The 16,776-nt window shown below is 36.5% G+C and overlaps 1 protein-coding gene across 2 annotated transcripts in view; it reads right to left on the minus strand.

The window, feature by feature from the left end:
* The window catches only part of Sec24AB (Protein transport protein Sec24AB), a 298,277-nt gene that overhangs the window by 261,791 nt on the left and 19,710 nt on the right, over positions 1-16,776 (minus strand). For both annotated transcript variants that reach the window (XM_090378021.1, XM_090378020.1), the window contains exon 2: positions 15,375-16,222. In XM_090378021.1, the coding sequence (XP_090234147.1) occupies positions 15,375-16,218 (844 nt within the window). In that variant the 5' untranslated portion in view covers positions 16,219-16,222. The remainder of the gene's footprint in view (positions 1-15,374; positions 16,223-16,776) is intronic.

The following is a 16,776-nucleotide window of genomic DNA, read 5'->3' on the forward strand; positions in this document are numbered from 1 at the left end:
AGGGGTAAAGGGAAGGGTTATTGCTTCCGTAAAGGCAACTACGATGGACTGAGACAGTATTTAAATTCTATACAGTGGGACCAACTGATGATGTTACCAACAGCAAATTCAAAATGGGAAGCATTCAAAGAACTCATCTTGGAAGCTACTAGGCTTTACATACCAACTAAGAAATATTGTTCAAGGTTTAGGCCAAAATGGATGTCAGATAAACTAATGAGGCATATGGCAGAGAAGAAAAATGCATGGGATACTTACAAATTAACACATGACACAGAAGCCTATGATAGATACAAGCTGATATGCAACCAAGTTACAAAGGAGGTTAGGCAAGCAAAGGCAGATTACGAGAAATCTTTGGCAAGGGATGCAAAGAAAAACAGCAAAGAGTTCTTTACTTATGTAAACTCTAGAAGGAAGAGGATGAATCAGATTGGTCCACTTGATATTGATGGGTCAACTGTTGATGATCCTGCTCAGGTAGCTAACAAACTAAATGAATATTCTGCATCGACATTCACACATGAGGAGTTATTCAGCAAGGGGAATGCCAGAGGTGTATTCAACTCTAGCAGTAAGCTACAGAATCTTGAAATAACTGGGAGTAAAGTGGAGGAGAAACTGTTGAAGATAAACACGAGAAAGGCACCCAGGGTGGATGGGATCTATCCAGTTATATTAAAGGAGGCAGCAAAGGAAGTAAGCAAACCCTTAGCCATAATTATGAGAGCTTCCTTGGACTCAGGGGAGGTACCCATAGACTGGAAATGTGCAAATGCGACCCCAATTCACAAAGGAGGATCAAAGGCTGACACAAGTAATTATAGACCTGTGAGCTTAACTTCTGTTCCAGGAAAATTAATGGAGGCACTGGTTAAAGAAGCACTGCAGAATCATTTAGACAAGACTTCAGTTATAGCTCAGACACAGCATGGTTTTGTTAAGGGGAAGTCTTGCCTGACCAACTTGATTGGATACTATGATGCAGTCACAAAAGAACTGGATGCAGGGAATAACTTTGATATTATATACTTGGATCTTAGAAAGGCTTTTGATACTGTTGCACATGGAAGACTGCTACACAAATTGGAGCAGTGTGACATTGGAGGCAAATTGCTGCTATGGATAAAGGGGTGGTTGAGGGGGAGAAGACAGAGAGTGGTAATCAATGGACACTGCTCATCGTGGACTAATGTTATTAGTGGAGTCCCTCAAGGCTCAGTGTTGGGTCCATTATTGTTTTCTGTATTTATAAATGATATTGATGATGGTATATCAAGCTTAATGTCCAAGTTTGCAGATGATACAAAGGTTGGCAGGGTTGTCAAGGACACTACTGACACTATGCTGCTGCAACAGGATCGGGAAAGGTTGAGCAGATGGGCTGAGAGGTGGCAAATGGAGTTTAACATTGACAAATGTAAAGTACTACACATGGGAAACAGCAACCCCAGAGCAACGTATCAACTCTGTGGTACTACACTGACAGTGGTAGAGAATGAAAGGGACTTGGGGGTGGTTGTGCAGGCAGATATGAATTTCTCTGAGCAGTGCAGACGGGCTGCAAGAGTAGCTCATGGAGTATTGTCAATGATATACAGGAATTTTTCCAGCAGGGATAAGGAGGTGATTATTCCCTTGTATAAGGCAATGGTCCGGCCACACCTAGAGTACTGTATACAGGTCTGGAGGCCTCATTTCAAGAAGGATGTAGAGCTGCTGGAACGAGTACAGAGAAGGGCAACAAGATTAGTGAATGGAACAAAGGGGTGCTCTTACGAAGAAAGGCTTAAGTTTTGCAAATTACAGTGTCTGGAGACTAGGCACCAGCGAGGTGATCTGATAGAGGTGTATAAAGCCTTGAATGGTTTAAGCATGCTCAATGTTGATGGGATTCTTCCTCTAGCTCAGAAAAATCACCTAAGAGGGCATAAATTCAAATTGAGGAAAGACAGATGTAGGATTGACGTGCGGAAATTTGCCTTTAGCCAGCGGGTGGTTGGTTGGTGGAACAGACTCCCATCCCTTGTGGTGGAGGTTGATAGCCTAAATAAGTTTAAGGCTCAGCTGGACAGGTATTTTGAACGAACAGAGGGGTGAAGTGGAAGTGGGTTTTTTTTTTTTTTTGGCTGATGCTGCATAAGCTTGCTTTCTTGCATCAAATGCCTCTACTAATGCTAATGCTAAAAAATAAACAAAGATTTATTTTTCACAGTAAGTAGAAAATCTTTTTGCAATTGATGGTTCAAGCTCCTCAGCTATGGTAAGAATTCAACTGAAATTATCATTTTGGACAGCTTTAGACAAAAATAAATTAAGAGTCCAAATCGTAGAAATTATCATTGAAGTGGTAGATTCTCTTTTACTAGCTTCATTAGTGATTTCTTCAAATGGACCTAGGAGTTCAAATTTTTTTATACAAGACCCCACTGGTATGAACTTAATGTTGAAACACTGTTATTCACAGCACTTGCTGTTCTGTATTTCTTTCCAGCATGAAATACGGTGTCATTTATTAAAAGTTGTAATGTGTGTATGAAATATGATTGTGACTATAAACCACTATCAAGTAACACCAGCTACCGTATTTGCTCCAGAATCTTGCAGTACAAGGAATACTGCTTTTTGAGAGCTTATATTCTTCTAGCACATTGTTCAATTCTTCACTGATCTGTATCCCTGTATGAGAGCCTGAAAAAGGAAGAACTCATAGGACAGCCCTGTGTTATTCAAACTCATTTGAAAGCCAGCGGTCTGTAATACTCAGAAACGGAGAATTATTTGTAGTAGCTGTCCAAATATCAGTGGTTAAATAAATGATGGTGGCTTTATCGAGAGATGTTTGAAGTTTTGTTTTTACCTTCTGAAATATATCTGGAATGATTTTACCAGTGAAATATTTTCTACTTCGAATATCGTAATGTGGGCAAATTTTTTTTTAAATAGGCTTTGGAATCCAATGTCAGATGTTACAGAATACAGTTAAAGGTCAACAGCTATCCTTTCTCCAATTAAATAATTGATCTCTTTGGCCTTGTGGTTATTAATATCCAAAAAGCCTCTTCTTTGTTAATACTGCTTCTATAGTAGTTTGAACTTTAGCAGGAGATTCAATGGAGCTGCTACTTCCTGAACATTCAGAATATATGTCTTTTTCAACTTATCTGATGCTTCTGTTTCTTTTGAACTTTAAGATAGTTCATCATATCTGTGATTGTAAACATTTTGACTGTTTTATTACCCCTTGATATGGTGGTATCATATAAATTACATATGCAAACAGTTTTATTCTTTGGATTTATCTTAAAATACTTCCATGCAATACTTGGTGCCATAATGGTCACCTTGACAATTACTTAATTCTTAATAAAATTTAATCTGAAAAATTAATGAGAGGATTAGAAACACATTATGGATTAATAAGATGTACAAACAAACTAAATACAACATGGGGTGATAAACCACTATTTAAGTTTCCTGTAGTTTGACCAGGTCAAACTACAGGAAACTTACCCGACAAACTGCTCTGCTGCTACACTCCTTTGTGCTGCACACTCGGTAACTCCAGACCAATAGCAGGCGATGCATGCTATTGGTCTGGAGCATAAGTCGAGAACAATATACTGATTGGTACGTAGGGATGATGTTCTGATTGATGCCTGAACATAACAGACGATATAGTGATTGCTTGACATTATATGTATGTATATATATAAAGAATCTTTCTTTAACTGTTATTTTCAAACCTTAAAAATGACTTGTATTAATGAAATGATTTTTTTTTTCAAAAAAAGTACTATCGTTCATTTTTATTATCTTTATTATTTTATTTATTTTTTTTTATGAGAACGCCAAACACAAGAGGTATTAGAACCTATAGTACTTAGTACCATGCTTGGGTTGGAGGTTGAGAAGACGAAAGAAGATATTTGTTGACATTGGACTTTAACTTCTGTAGATTGTAATTTTCAGGAAATACGTATGAAGGAAGGTTGTTCCAGAAAACAGCAGTTGAATGAATAAATGAGGAAGATGAAAAGTTGGATCTGTGGGTTTGAAGTTGGACAGTAAATGGATGTTGGTTGGTGGCGGCACGTGTTCGGACTGTTTTGAAAGAGAGAGCAGGAATTATAGAAGCTAATTCAGAAGAACAGTTCCCATGGAAGTATCTGTAGAAGAGGCATGCAGCAGAAATAGTACGTCTATGAGAAAGTGAGTGGAGAGACTCTGTTAGAGATGAATCATTAATTAACCTAACTGCCCTCTTCTGAATGGAATCAAGAAGCCTGAGAAAGGTTTTGGGGGCACCACCCCAGATCACTATATGTGGGAACAATATTCCATGGCAAGGCGGATTTGCGATTTATACAGAGTGAGCAGCTGTTTGGAAGAAAAGTAACGCCGAGAGCGAAAGAGAAAACCAAGTTATTATGTTGTTTCGGTAATCCTTTACTTTAGCATCACAAGTATAACAAAAATAACCATCGATATGTATTTTAACACCATTATTATTACTGCAAATAACAAAACACCACTTCAATTTACCTATATAAAATCATTAAACTCATTGGTGCCAAGCAGAATTGGCAAAATCCCCAACACTGTCAAAAATTTCTAAGTCCCAAACAGAAGCAACGTAAAAAGACTTAAGTAGAAAAAAAATTGGAGTTGCAATTCTCAACAGGTTCAAGTGAGATGGTCAGACTACCAAAGCAGGAGTCACATGACTGCCATTTAACTTGTGTATATCAGGGAAGTGCTTCTGAGATGCAAATGTTATTAGTGTTGCCAGGATACAAAAATGCCCGCTGGAAGGTGGTCTAAAAGAACTAGTTACATATATGTAACTTACTTCTGTAATAACACTCTTAGACATGAATCATTGTAATAGTCCTTATATTAGTATTATTTAGTTGATGTCTGACTGTATATGCTGTAATTAAGAAATAGGAGACTTTTTCAGCAGGCTGCTGGTTATTAAGGTGGGAAAGCATTGTAATGATTAATCAGCCGATTAAAAGAAGTGGATTAATCAGTAATTGGTAAATTTTCTTATCGGCGCAACCTTACCTGGAAGTAATTGTGCAGTCAGATATCAAGTTTTCTGAGCAGTGCAGGCAGGCTGCCATAGCAGCTCATGGCATCTCAGCAATGATATACAGGAATTTTGCTAGCAAGGATAAGGAGCTGATTATCTCTTTGTATAAAGCAATGGTCTGGAAGCCTCATTTTAGGAAGGATGTAGAACTGCTGGAATAACTAGAGAAAGGCAATGAGATTAGTGAGGAGAATGAAGGATTGCTCTTACCAAGAAAGGATTAAGTTCTGCACGTTACAGCTTCTGGAGACTAGGCACCTGTGAGGTGATCTGATTGAGGAGTATAAGGCCTTGAATGATTTGAGCAAGATCAATGGTGATGGGATTCTTCCTCTTTCTCAGATTACAAGACAGAGGGCATAAATTCAAACTGAAGAAAGACAGTTGTAGAATAGATGTGTGGAAATTTGCCTTTAGGAAGAACTCGACAAACTAAATTAAAGTTTGTCCAGTAAGTCCACTAAACTAAACTAAATAAATTAAAGGAAGAACCGGACAAACTTTTGGAGTGAATAGATGGGTGAAATGGGAATTTTTTTTTTTTTTTTTGTTTTTTGTTTGCTGATGCCATATAAACTTGCTTTAATGCATTGTGCCTCTACTAATGCTAATTTTCATTTTTGCCATCTCATGTGTGGGTCTGAGCAAGCCCATCAGCATTCAGGTTGCTCAATCCACTCAGATTTAAACATCTCAATCAGATCACCTTGTAGGTACCTTGTCTCCAGATGCTGCAATTTACAGAACTGAAGCCTTTCTTGGTAAGGCACCCCTTTGTTACCCTCACCAATCACGTTGACCTTCTCTATACTCATTTCAGCAGCTCCATATTATTCCTAAAATGAGGCCTCCAAACATGTATGCAGTACTCAAGATGTAACCTGACCATTGCCTTCTACAATAGGATAATCACCTCCTTATACAGCTAGAAAAATTCCTGTATATCATTGACAATACCCATTGAGCTGTTCGGGCAGCCTATCTACATTGCTCATAGCAGAGAACTTCATATCACTGCAGAATTACTCCCAGTTCTTTTTCCTTTCCCACTGCCCTGAGTGTAATACCAAACAGCTGGTACGTTACGCTGGGGTTACTGCTACCCATACTTTGCATTTATCAATGTTAAACTTCAGTTGCCATTTCTCAGCCCATCTACATAACTTTTCTAGATCCTGTTAGAGTAGCATACTGTCATTAACCATCATGACAACATTCATATCATCTGCAAACTTGGACATTAAGCTTGATATACCTTTATCAATATCATTGATAAATACACAAAATAACAATGGGCCCCAACACTGAACCCTGGAGGACTCCACTAATAACATTAGTCCACAAAGAGCAGCGTCCATTGATTACCACTCTGTCTTCTCCCACTTTAACCATCCCTTTATCTATAGTGGCAATTTGCCATTAATGCCATTCTGCTCCAATTTGTACAGTAGCCTTCCATGTACAACAGTCTCAAATGTGTTACTTTTGGATGATCTCTCCAATCACAGCATAATGAATACATAGAGCATTTTAGCCTAAAAGGCTTCAAGCTATCCAAATAATAATCATGTATTAGAGCCTACTTTACTTTGTAAAATGTACTAATTTGTTTGTCTTCCATAAATTAATAAATAGAAGATTAACCTTTTAGTGAGGCCATTCACTTGAAGTATTGCATTACCAGTGCAAGGCAAAGTTTTTTCCCTACTGAGTGCATAAAGGACAGAAAATTGGTAGTATGGTAAAGAAATGTACCATATATTACACAGACATTAGTAACCTTACAAGACTATTGAAAAATTCATTACTAAAGTTTTTGAAAGATTTGTTATATATATATATTTTTTTTTATCAGGTGCAATGTCAGTGCAACTTACTATACAGGCAAAGTTTAACTGCTGTGAGCCCAAAAAATAGTATAATAGACTGGCTATGGGAAAGATCAGTCTCCTAAGTGTCCTACAGGCATCAATAGTCTTACAATAAGTGGTGTTTTTGAAAGGTTCTTTGATATTTTTTCATTATTTTGAATAATCAAGACAAAAACACCAAAGGCAATATTCAATCTCGATAGGAGTTGGCAAAATTCCATTTTGAGTGACTCACAGCATGCCAGATTTGAAATAAATTCTTAAAAATATGGAAAATGGAAGTAAATATTACTTTATAAAATTTTATATATAATAAAAAAATTTATTTATAATTTATTTTTCATTAATAAAATAAATTTATAAAATAACTAATTTATTTATTATAAAAATTATATATTTTTAAAATGTTTTTAAAGCAATTTACATACATAATGGGGTGAGATACACTTAAATATAAAGGGTGCAAGAATATTTGCTGATGCTATCAAGGTGGTGGTTCGGAAAACTGCAGGCTTGGGTGGATACATGGATGTTGGGAGAAGTGAAAGTGATTCTTGCACTTTTTTTTTTTTTTTTTATGTAAACCCCAAACACGAGAGGTACTAGAACCTATAGTACTTAGTACTGTGCTTGGGTTGGAGGTTGAGAAGACGAAAGAAGATATTTGTTGACATTGGACTTGAACTTCTGTAGATTGTAATTTAATCTAGGGAAAACTAGCGGCCAGCCTGCAAACACCATTTCAGAGTTGTTACCCCTGAAATGTAAGGAAGATTGTATTGAAATGCAATTGAGCAGCAGCCTGGAAAGCAAGGCAATGGGGATTTCCAGGACTGATGGGAGTCATAATGGAACAAGTAAATACATGGGCTGTGTTAGGTAACTAAGAGTAGAAACAGGTGCATGTATACTTGCATGTACAACAATGCTAGGAGTATAGTTAATAAATTTTATGAGCTTGAAGTGCTAGTCAAGACATAAAAGGCAGATATTGTTGGGATATCAGCTATATGGTGTCACACAGACATAAGCAGTGCAGGAATGGAATTTGGGGAGTAAAATGTGTACAGAAAGGACAGACAGGACAGGAAGGGAGGAGGGGTTACACTGTTAGTTAGGAAACAAAATCTCAGGAAGTGCATCCAATTGATGTTGGTGGACAATGCAATGTTGAGTCTAGTGTGACATAAGCACTGGGAAAGGAAAAATGAGGGTAGGTGTGTGCTATAGGCCTAATGAATCTGATGAGCAATTGTGCATAGAAATAGTGGGCCAGTAAATCGTAATGGGGGATTTTAATTTCCCAGAGATTGACTGGAATTTGTGGGTTGGTCACTCGCACACTAGCAAAGCTTTTGTGGATTTATTGGATGATTGTTTTCTACAGCAGCATGTTTGGGAGGCAACTAGAGGGGGTAATACTCTGATCTGGTTATCAGTAGTGATTCTTCATGAATTAAGAATCTGCAGATAAAGGAACCACTAGGTGGCAGTGTGTGCTGAAGTGGGATTTACTCAAAGAGGTAACTGCCATCAGGGATACAGGGAAGGATTTTTGCTTTCGTAAAGGTGAATACAGTGATCTGAGACAGTATTTAAATTCTATACAGTGGGACCAACTGATGATGTTACCAACAGCAAATTCAAAATGGGAGCATTCAAAGAATTAATCTTGGAAGCTACTAGGCTTTTCATACCAACTAAGAAATATTGTTCAAGATTTAGGCCTAAACGGATGTCAGAAGAACTAATTAGCCATGTGGCAGAGAAGAAAAATGCATGTTACATATAAGTTAAAGTAACACAGCAGCCTATGATAGATATAAACTGGTCTGCAACCAAGTCACAAAGGAGGTTAGGCAGGCAAAGGCAGATTATGAGAAATCCTTGGCAAAGGATGCAAAGAAAAACAGAAAGGAGTTCTTTATCTATGTAAACTCTAGAAGGAAGGGGATGAATCAGATTGGTCCACTGGATATTGATGGTTCAACTGTTGATGATCCTGCTCAGGTAGCTAACAAACTAAATGAATATTTTGCATCTACATTCATACATGAGGAATTATTCAGGGAGGAGAATGCCAGAGGTGTATTAAACTCTGGCAGTAAGCTAGATAATCTTGTAATAACTGAGAGTAAAGTGGAGGAGAAATTGTTGAAGTTAAACATAAGAAAGGCACCTAGGATGGATGGAATCTATAGTTATATTAAAGGAGGCAACAAAGGAAGTAAGCAAACCCTTAGCCATAATTATAAGAGCTTCTTTGGACTCGGGGATGGTACCCATGGACTGGAGATGTGCAAATGTGACCCCAATCCACAAAGGAGGATCAAAGGGAGAGACATAATTACAGACCTGTTAGTTTAACTTCTGTTCGAAATTAATGGGGCCACTGGTTAAAGAAGCATTGCAAGATCATCTAGACATGACTTCAATTATAGCACAGACACAGCATGGGTTTGTTAAGGGGAAGTCTTGTCTTACCAATTTGATTGGATACTATGATGTAGTCACAGAGGAACTGCATGCAGAGAATAATTTTTATATTATATATTTGGATCTTAGAAAAGCTTTTGATACTGATGCACATGGAAGACTGCTGCACAAATCGGAGCAGTGTGGTATTGGAGGTAAATTGCTGCTGCGGATAAAGGGATGGTTGAGAGGGAGAAGATAGTGGTAATCAACGAACACTTCTCTTTGTGGACTAATTTTATTAGTAGATTCCCCCAGGGTTCAGTGTTGGATCTATTGTTGTTTTCTGTATTCATCAATGATATTGATGATGGTATATCACACTTAATGTCCAAGTTTGCAGACAATATGAAGGTCCGCAGGGTTGATAATGACACTAATTACAGTACGCTGCTACAACAGGATCTAGAAAAGTTGAACAGATGGGCTGAGAAGTGGCAACTGAAGTTTAATATTGACAAATGTAAAGTACTGCATATTTGAAGCAGTAACACCAGAGTAACATCAACTGTGTGGTACTACACTGACAGTGGTAGAGAGTGAAAAGGACCTGGGGGTAATTGTGCAGGCAGATATGAATTTTTCTGAGCAGTGCAGAAAGTCTGCAAGAGTAGCTCATGGTGTCTTGTCAATGATATACAGGAATTTTTCTAGCAGGGATAAGGAGGTGATTATCCCCTTGTATAAGGCAATGGTCAGGCCACACCTTGGGCCTCATTTTTAGAAGGATGTGGAGCCGTTGGAACAAGTACAGAGAAGGGCAACAAGATTAGTGAATGGAACAAAGGGTTGCTCTTACCAAGAAAGGCTTAAGTTTTGCAAATTACAGTGTCTGGAAACTAGGCACCTGTAAGGTGATCTGAATGAGGTGTATAAAGCTTTGAATGGTTTGAGGATGCTCAATGCTGATGGGATTATTCCTCTTGCTCAGAATAATCACCTGAGAGAGCATAAATTCAAATTGAGGAAAAACAGTTGTAGGATAGATGTGCAGAAATTTGCCTTTAGCCAGCGGGTGGTTGATTGCTGGAACAAACTTCCATGTGTCATTGTAGAAGTTGATTGCTTAAACAGATTCAAGGCAGAACTAGACAAACATTTGGAGCAAGTGGATGGGTGAAATGACAAGGGTGTGTGTGTTTTTTGTTGGTTTTTTTTTTTTTTTTGGCTGATGCTATATAAACCTGCCTTCTTGCATCATGTGCCCTTGCTAATGCTAATAAAAAATTAGAAATGCATGTGCACATGATAAATGCAGTTTTGTGCATTTATCAGTTTTTAAAACTGGATAGTGGAAGAAATTAAGTTTCATCATTAATCTTTGACTTTTAATACCTTGTCTATAAATGTTTTTTAATTTTCAGCAAATATTTTTGCTTTTTTTAAATTACAAGTACAGTGAAACTTCTCCTAACGGACACCTCTCGTTAACGGACATCTCTCTACAACGGAGATTTTTAAATTCCCCAACTCACCTCCATTGGTTTTAACGTGTTTGCAGCTTCTGTCTAGCGAACATTCTCTGTAACGGACGCGGACAGGCAATCTGCACTGTTTCGTTTAGATTAGCACTTAATTTGATCTCCCCATAACGGACAGTGGGCGAGCTCACGGCCCTTTTTCTAGGAACGTTTCTTCCACGTATTGCCTCAATCGTGTGTTTATTTTCAATTTCCGATTCTCTGAATTTTATCAAGGTTTACGTCACGGTTCTAAACCCTTTTTCAAGAATTTTAAGGCACGTGTAAAACTTCTGATGAATTCAGTGTGTGCAGGGGGGGGAATATGGTCCGCCTTTTGTCTTTTCAGTTTCAGTTTTCAGTTTTGTTCAGTGTCGTGTGAAGTGCACAATGTCTTCTCGTAAACATTTAACTTTAAAAGATAAAATCGAACTCATTAATGCATATGATCGGCAAAAAAATAGTGTTCGCAATCTCGCTGCAAAATTCAAAATCGGGAAGACGCAGGTAAGCGACATCCTAAAGAAAAAAAATGAACTGCTCAAACAATTTTGGCAACACGGAAATGATCAGGTTCAAAAATCATTCCCGAAAACTGTTGGACTTCAAATTTGTGGCGCACGTGCTAAAAAAATTCCCATTAATGGGCCTATTATTAGGGAAAAGGCTTCGGAGATTGCGAAATCTATGGCAGTAAATGAGTTCAAAGCTTCTGTGGGATGGCTAGACATGTTCAAAACTCGGCATAAAATTTCTTGGAAAACCGTAAGTGGTGAAGGTGGATCTGTTGATACTGAGGTTGTAACAGAGTGGACCGTCAAATTGGAAGATTTATGTCTTGATTTTGAAGCTAAGGATATTTACAACTGTGACGAAACAGGGTTGTTTTTTAAAGCTCTTCCTGAAAAAAAAAATGAGTCTAAAAAACGAAAAGTGCCAGGGCGGAAACGTTTCTAAGGAACGCTTGACTGTACTATTGTGTACAAATATGCTGGGAGACTTTGAACAACCTCTTGTTATAGGAAACCCACAAAATCCTCGTTGTTTCAAGGGCATAAAGGTGAATCTTTTGGATGTTGACTGGAAGTCTAATAAAAAAGCGTGGATGACACGAGATATCATGAGCGAATGGATAAATCACTTTAACCAAAACATGATTCGTCAAAACAGAAAAATTATTCTTTTCGTGGATAATGCTGCATCTCACCCGCACATTGAATTGTCCAATATTCAAATCGTTTGTCTGTCACCAAACACATCTGCAGAGTGTCAGCCCTTGGATCAAGGGATAATAAAAAATTTTAAACTTCACTACAGAAAACGTGTTTTAAGACATCTCATTGCAAACATGAACAATGTAACACGTGCGAGTGACCTTGCAAAGAAAATCAGCATCCTAGATGCGATTCAATGGATTTCCTCTTCAGTAAACGCAATTAGAAAACAAACTGTCGTGAACTGTTTTGTAAAGTCTGTCTTCTCAAACGCAAAAATTGAAGTTGTGAACAGCAATGTGGAGCACCAAGAAGAACAAGAACTTCAACGTCTATTGATAATGTACGATACTTCCGCTACAAGTGACCCTGGCTACAAAGATATAGACTCAAACCTCACTACAGAAGATGGTGCTCTAGATATCAACGACATTATGATCGATATTTTTCAAGAAGTTCCTTATGAGGATGAAGAAATGGAAGGAGGTCATTCTGTCGAAGAACATATTAACGACGAACCACCGATGAAAATAGAAGAAGCGCTCATACAAATTAATCGTTTAAAAATGTTTTTCGCCGCTGAAGAAGATACTGAAGGACTTTCGATGGTTTCTTCACTCCAAACAAATGTTGAAAACAAAATTATCAGCCGGAAGAAGGTGCAGAAGAAAATAAGTGATTACTGTATGTATTTTTCTTAAGATAAAGTCATAATATGCATAGCACAATTGCATGTATGTTATTTACAAAAATATTGTGCAAAATCTGTATTTAATTTAATTTTACATTAAACGTTTATCGATTTTTCTTTATCTCTTGTGTATGTAATTGTATATTATTTACAAAAATATTGTTCAAAATCTGTATATATTTTAATTTAATTTTACATTAAACGTTTAACGATTTTTCTTTCTTTTTTTTTCCTCCCTCAGACTTCTTGTTAACGGACACTTCTCTCTAACGGACCCATGGCTGTCCGTTAAAAGGAAGTTTCACTGTACATAAAAACACTATTTTAAACATTTATTTTTTAATTAAAAACTAAAAATAACATACAATAACTATTGAAACCATTGAGAAAAGATGAAATACTGATAAATTCCAAGCAGAATTTAAAAAACCCATAAACTTTTTCCAGAAATTAAAAAGAAAGTTTACACCTATCAAGAATAGTACCACCATGTTTGTAACAATTAGGGCGCATCATCACTGCAAGGTTAAGAAAATCAAACTTAGTCAATATAAGAGCGAAACAAAAAATTAGTCAATACAGCTTTTTGTTAAAAAAAAATTAGCAGCAACGTTCCCACCCTCCATCTACTTTAAAGAAACTTTCTTCGATACTAACTTGGTGGTAGTAACAAGTGACCCTCGAAAATAACATTCCCACATTAATCAATGATTTAAAATCTTAAATGTTTTTCTACCTTCCTCATATAGTCAAAATTTTACTACAATAGTTTCTGAAGTGATTTTTTAGTTTTTCATCAGAAACTATTGTTTTGTACAGAAACTACACTGTGGGAAGTGTTAACTGTTACTCAATTAGAAACGAATATATAAATAATATATATTCAGTACTTCTAGTATTGGATATATACTGTTTTTTTAACAATATTTAAATATATAATAAGCAGAAATATATGCACGTTTTTTGTTGTTTTTTTTTTCCCTCACCTTTTCCCATTATTATATGGGGTCAGCTTTTTTTTTTTTTTTTTTTTTTTTATTGTTTTGGAATGCAATTTTTATGGCCGGATGCCCTTCCTGACACCAACCCTCACCCTTTATTCGGGCTGGGGATATGCGGTGGTGATTCCCTGACCTTCCGCATCCTCCATATTTGGTGGTCACAGGCTCGAACACTGGTCTAATCAAGAAGTGTGTGCTATGCACTACTGCTCCTGTCCACCTGGCTACGGAGGTGCCCAGAAATATATGCACATGTGCATGTTTGAAATTTCACATCCTTAATGGTCTTTTAAATTGACAAAGGAAGAGACTTAAGAGAGCGATGTTTCTATTTCATGTCTAAAATGTTTGTTTTTTGTTTTTTTTTTAAATAAAAGACATAAGACAAACAGCACATTTTAAAAATTAATTTTTTATTTACACTTTAAAGTTACATAAAATAAGTATTGCAATCTATTAAGAAAAGATGAAATACTGTATTTCATCTTTTCTTAATAGAAAAAAAAAAAAAAAGATGAAATACTGTATTTACTCTTTAAGCAGAACTCAAAAAAAAAAACCAAATATTTTTCAAAAAAAAAAAAAAGTTGAGCGATAAAAGAACTAATATGATAAACTTATATGGCATATTAACTTCATTTCACATAATGGAAAGGCTGATTTCATCATACAGAGAAGGGCAGGGTTGTTTCATACATGGGCACAGTACGCTTAGTGTACTGAATATGAGCATAATCCTGCTCATAATTCCAATTCAGTTTAAGACTGGGATTAACAACCAATCTTAGACTGGATACTTCTGACAGAAGTCACAATAAAGACTGATAGTCATTAATGAATGAGTGTCTGAGAAATTCTTTAGAATCTCTTTAGAAGTTCATTGACTCACAACGTGAATTTCATATTCAGAATGATCATTTTGAAAGCATAATCATGTTCATGTTTGGAAGGGTAGTCTTCCATTAACATCATGGAAATTTCTGCAACATAAATACCACTCAAATTCCTACCCAACATTTTTTCAAATTGATTATCCTGAACTTGCTTAAGGATTTTAGTATACCTCATAACATGTCTGAGCACTTTCATTGTACTTGCTGTTATACATACTTATCTGAACTTTTGATGACTTATCTGAACATTATGATGACTTATTTGTGTGCAGGACCACTGCAATACATGAGATAAGAAATTCGCATGCAACTTTTGGAGAGGAGGATACATTTTATATTTAAAAAAAAAAAAAGTCAGAGGGATTATCAAAATTAAGATTTTGCTTTCAGTGTTGAAATTACTGCCTCACATAGCACCAGAGCAGTGTTTACATGCTATGTCCCAAAACTTAACTATTGCACCTTGTATGACAATTTTATATATTAAAATGGCAATTTAAAAAAAGTTTGTGCAAAATTATTCTGTAAGAAATTTAAGCAGAAGAATTATAAAAATTGAACTGTAATTTAAGAAATAAATTTAATGGAATGATAAACTGCTAAAAATCATAAAATCTAATTAATGTAGGTCTTTATATGGCACTTGCCAACAACGTCCACAAATTACTCACCTGAAGAAGGCACTGACAAAGGTGGTGGCGGCGGTGGTGGTGGTGGTGGCGGAGGAGGAGGCACTAATTGACCTGACACAGACTGTGCCTGTGATGTAATCTTTGAAGCACTTCCTTGGCCTAAAGGTAGTGGCTGTGACATGGAAGAAGACAATGCCTGTACTGAATGTTGTTGTTTTGGCTGATTGGAAGGTCCTAATGGAGGTGGAATGTGCATTTGAGGTTGACACTGTGCGGAAGGTAGCACATATGATTGGGAAGCTGGAGAAGAAATAGTTCCACCAAATGATGTTGACGGTCCATTGGGTACAGTGTTACTTACAGGTAACCCATTCACACTTTGACCAAACATATTTGAAATATGGCTTTGTGATACTGGAACTCCTACAGAAGGATATGGTCCATTCTGTACTGAAAATGTAGAACCATCAGCATTTCTATTAAGAGAATTTGAAGAGGCAAAAGGGTCCTGAAACTGAGGAAAAGGTTCACCACTAGAAATATTAGAAGATACATAGTTCGTAGATGATTTAGCTGGTAACGACGTTACAAAAGAAACAGAGTGAGGCTGAAATCCTTGTAAATTATTATTATTATTATATACAGAAACTGGTGCTAGGTGCGAATTGCAATGGGATCCAGGAATTGGCTGTGATTGACATTGCTGAGTAAGAAAACTGGATGTTACAGGTGGCACATTACTAGGCGGTCTCATGGGTAATTGACTATAACCTATTGAGCATGGGGGTGGCTGAGAGATATTGCTTGGATTAAAACTAGTATAATGTCCTAAAGCATGTGCTGCAGGCATCTGTTGTTGGCTAGCATTACCAGGTCCCGACATGGCTCTGCAAAATATTACAAATGCAATAAATATATTTTACAACAAAAATAAGCTATTTTAAGAATAATAGACTATTAACATAGATTATTTTCATATATTCTGATATGAAAATCTGTGCTATATGTTAAAACAACCATATATGAAAATTGTAAATCTTTTTTTTAATGGTTGACAACGTTAAATCATTTTTCATGATTCTTCACTTTCCAACCTTCGAAAGATTATAATGCCACTACATGAATATTTCTCCTTGTCAGCAATATTATATGAAAAATAAAAATAAAATATTCACAATGGTAAAAACAGCTTACTGTTTCATAAAATCATCTCATTCCATGCATAATTCAAAGAATCCCACTTCTGACAAAACATGAGATAATTTACAATAATAAATACTTCCACAAGTCATAACTCAAATAGAATATAAGAATAAGAAACTAAGCAAGCAATAAGGCTTGCTCTCTCTCTCTCTCGCCTTAATGAAAGGTTGTGAGAAAGTTTTTAACATTACTGGCTACTCCTCTGTGAAAGTAAAATTACACTTCTTTAATAGATCAA

Source organism: Mastigoproctus giganteus, chromosome 7 (assembly GCF_048544385.1).
Source record: "Mastigoproctus giganteus isolate SK-2022 chromosome 7, ASM4854438v1, whole genome shotgun sequence".
NCBI lineage: Eukaryota > Metazoa > Arthropoda > Arachnida > Uropygi > Thelyphonidae > Mastigoproctus > Mastigoproctus giganteus.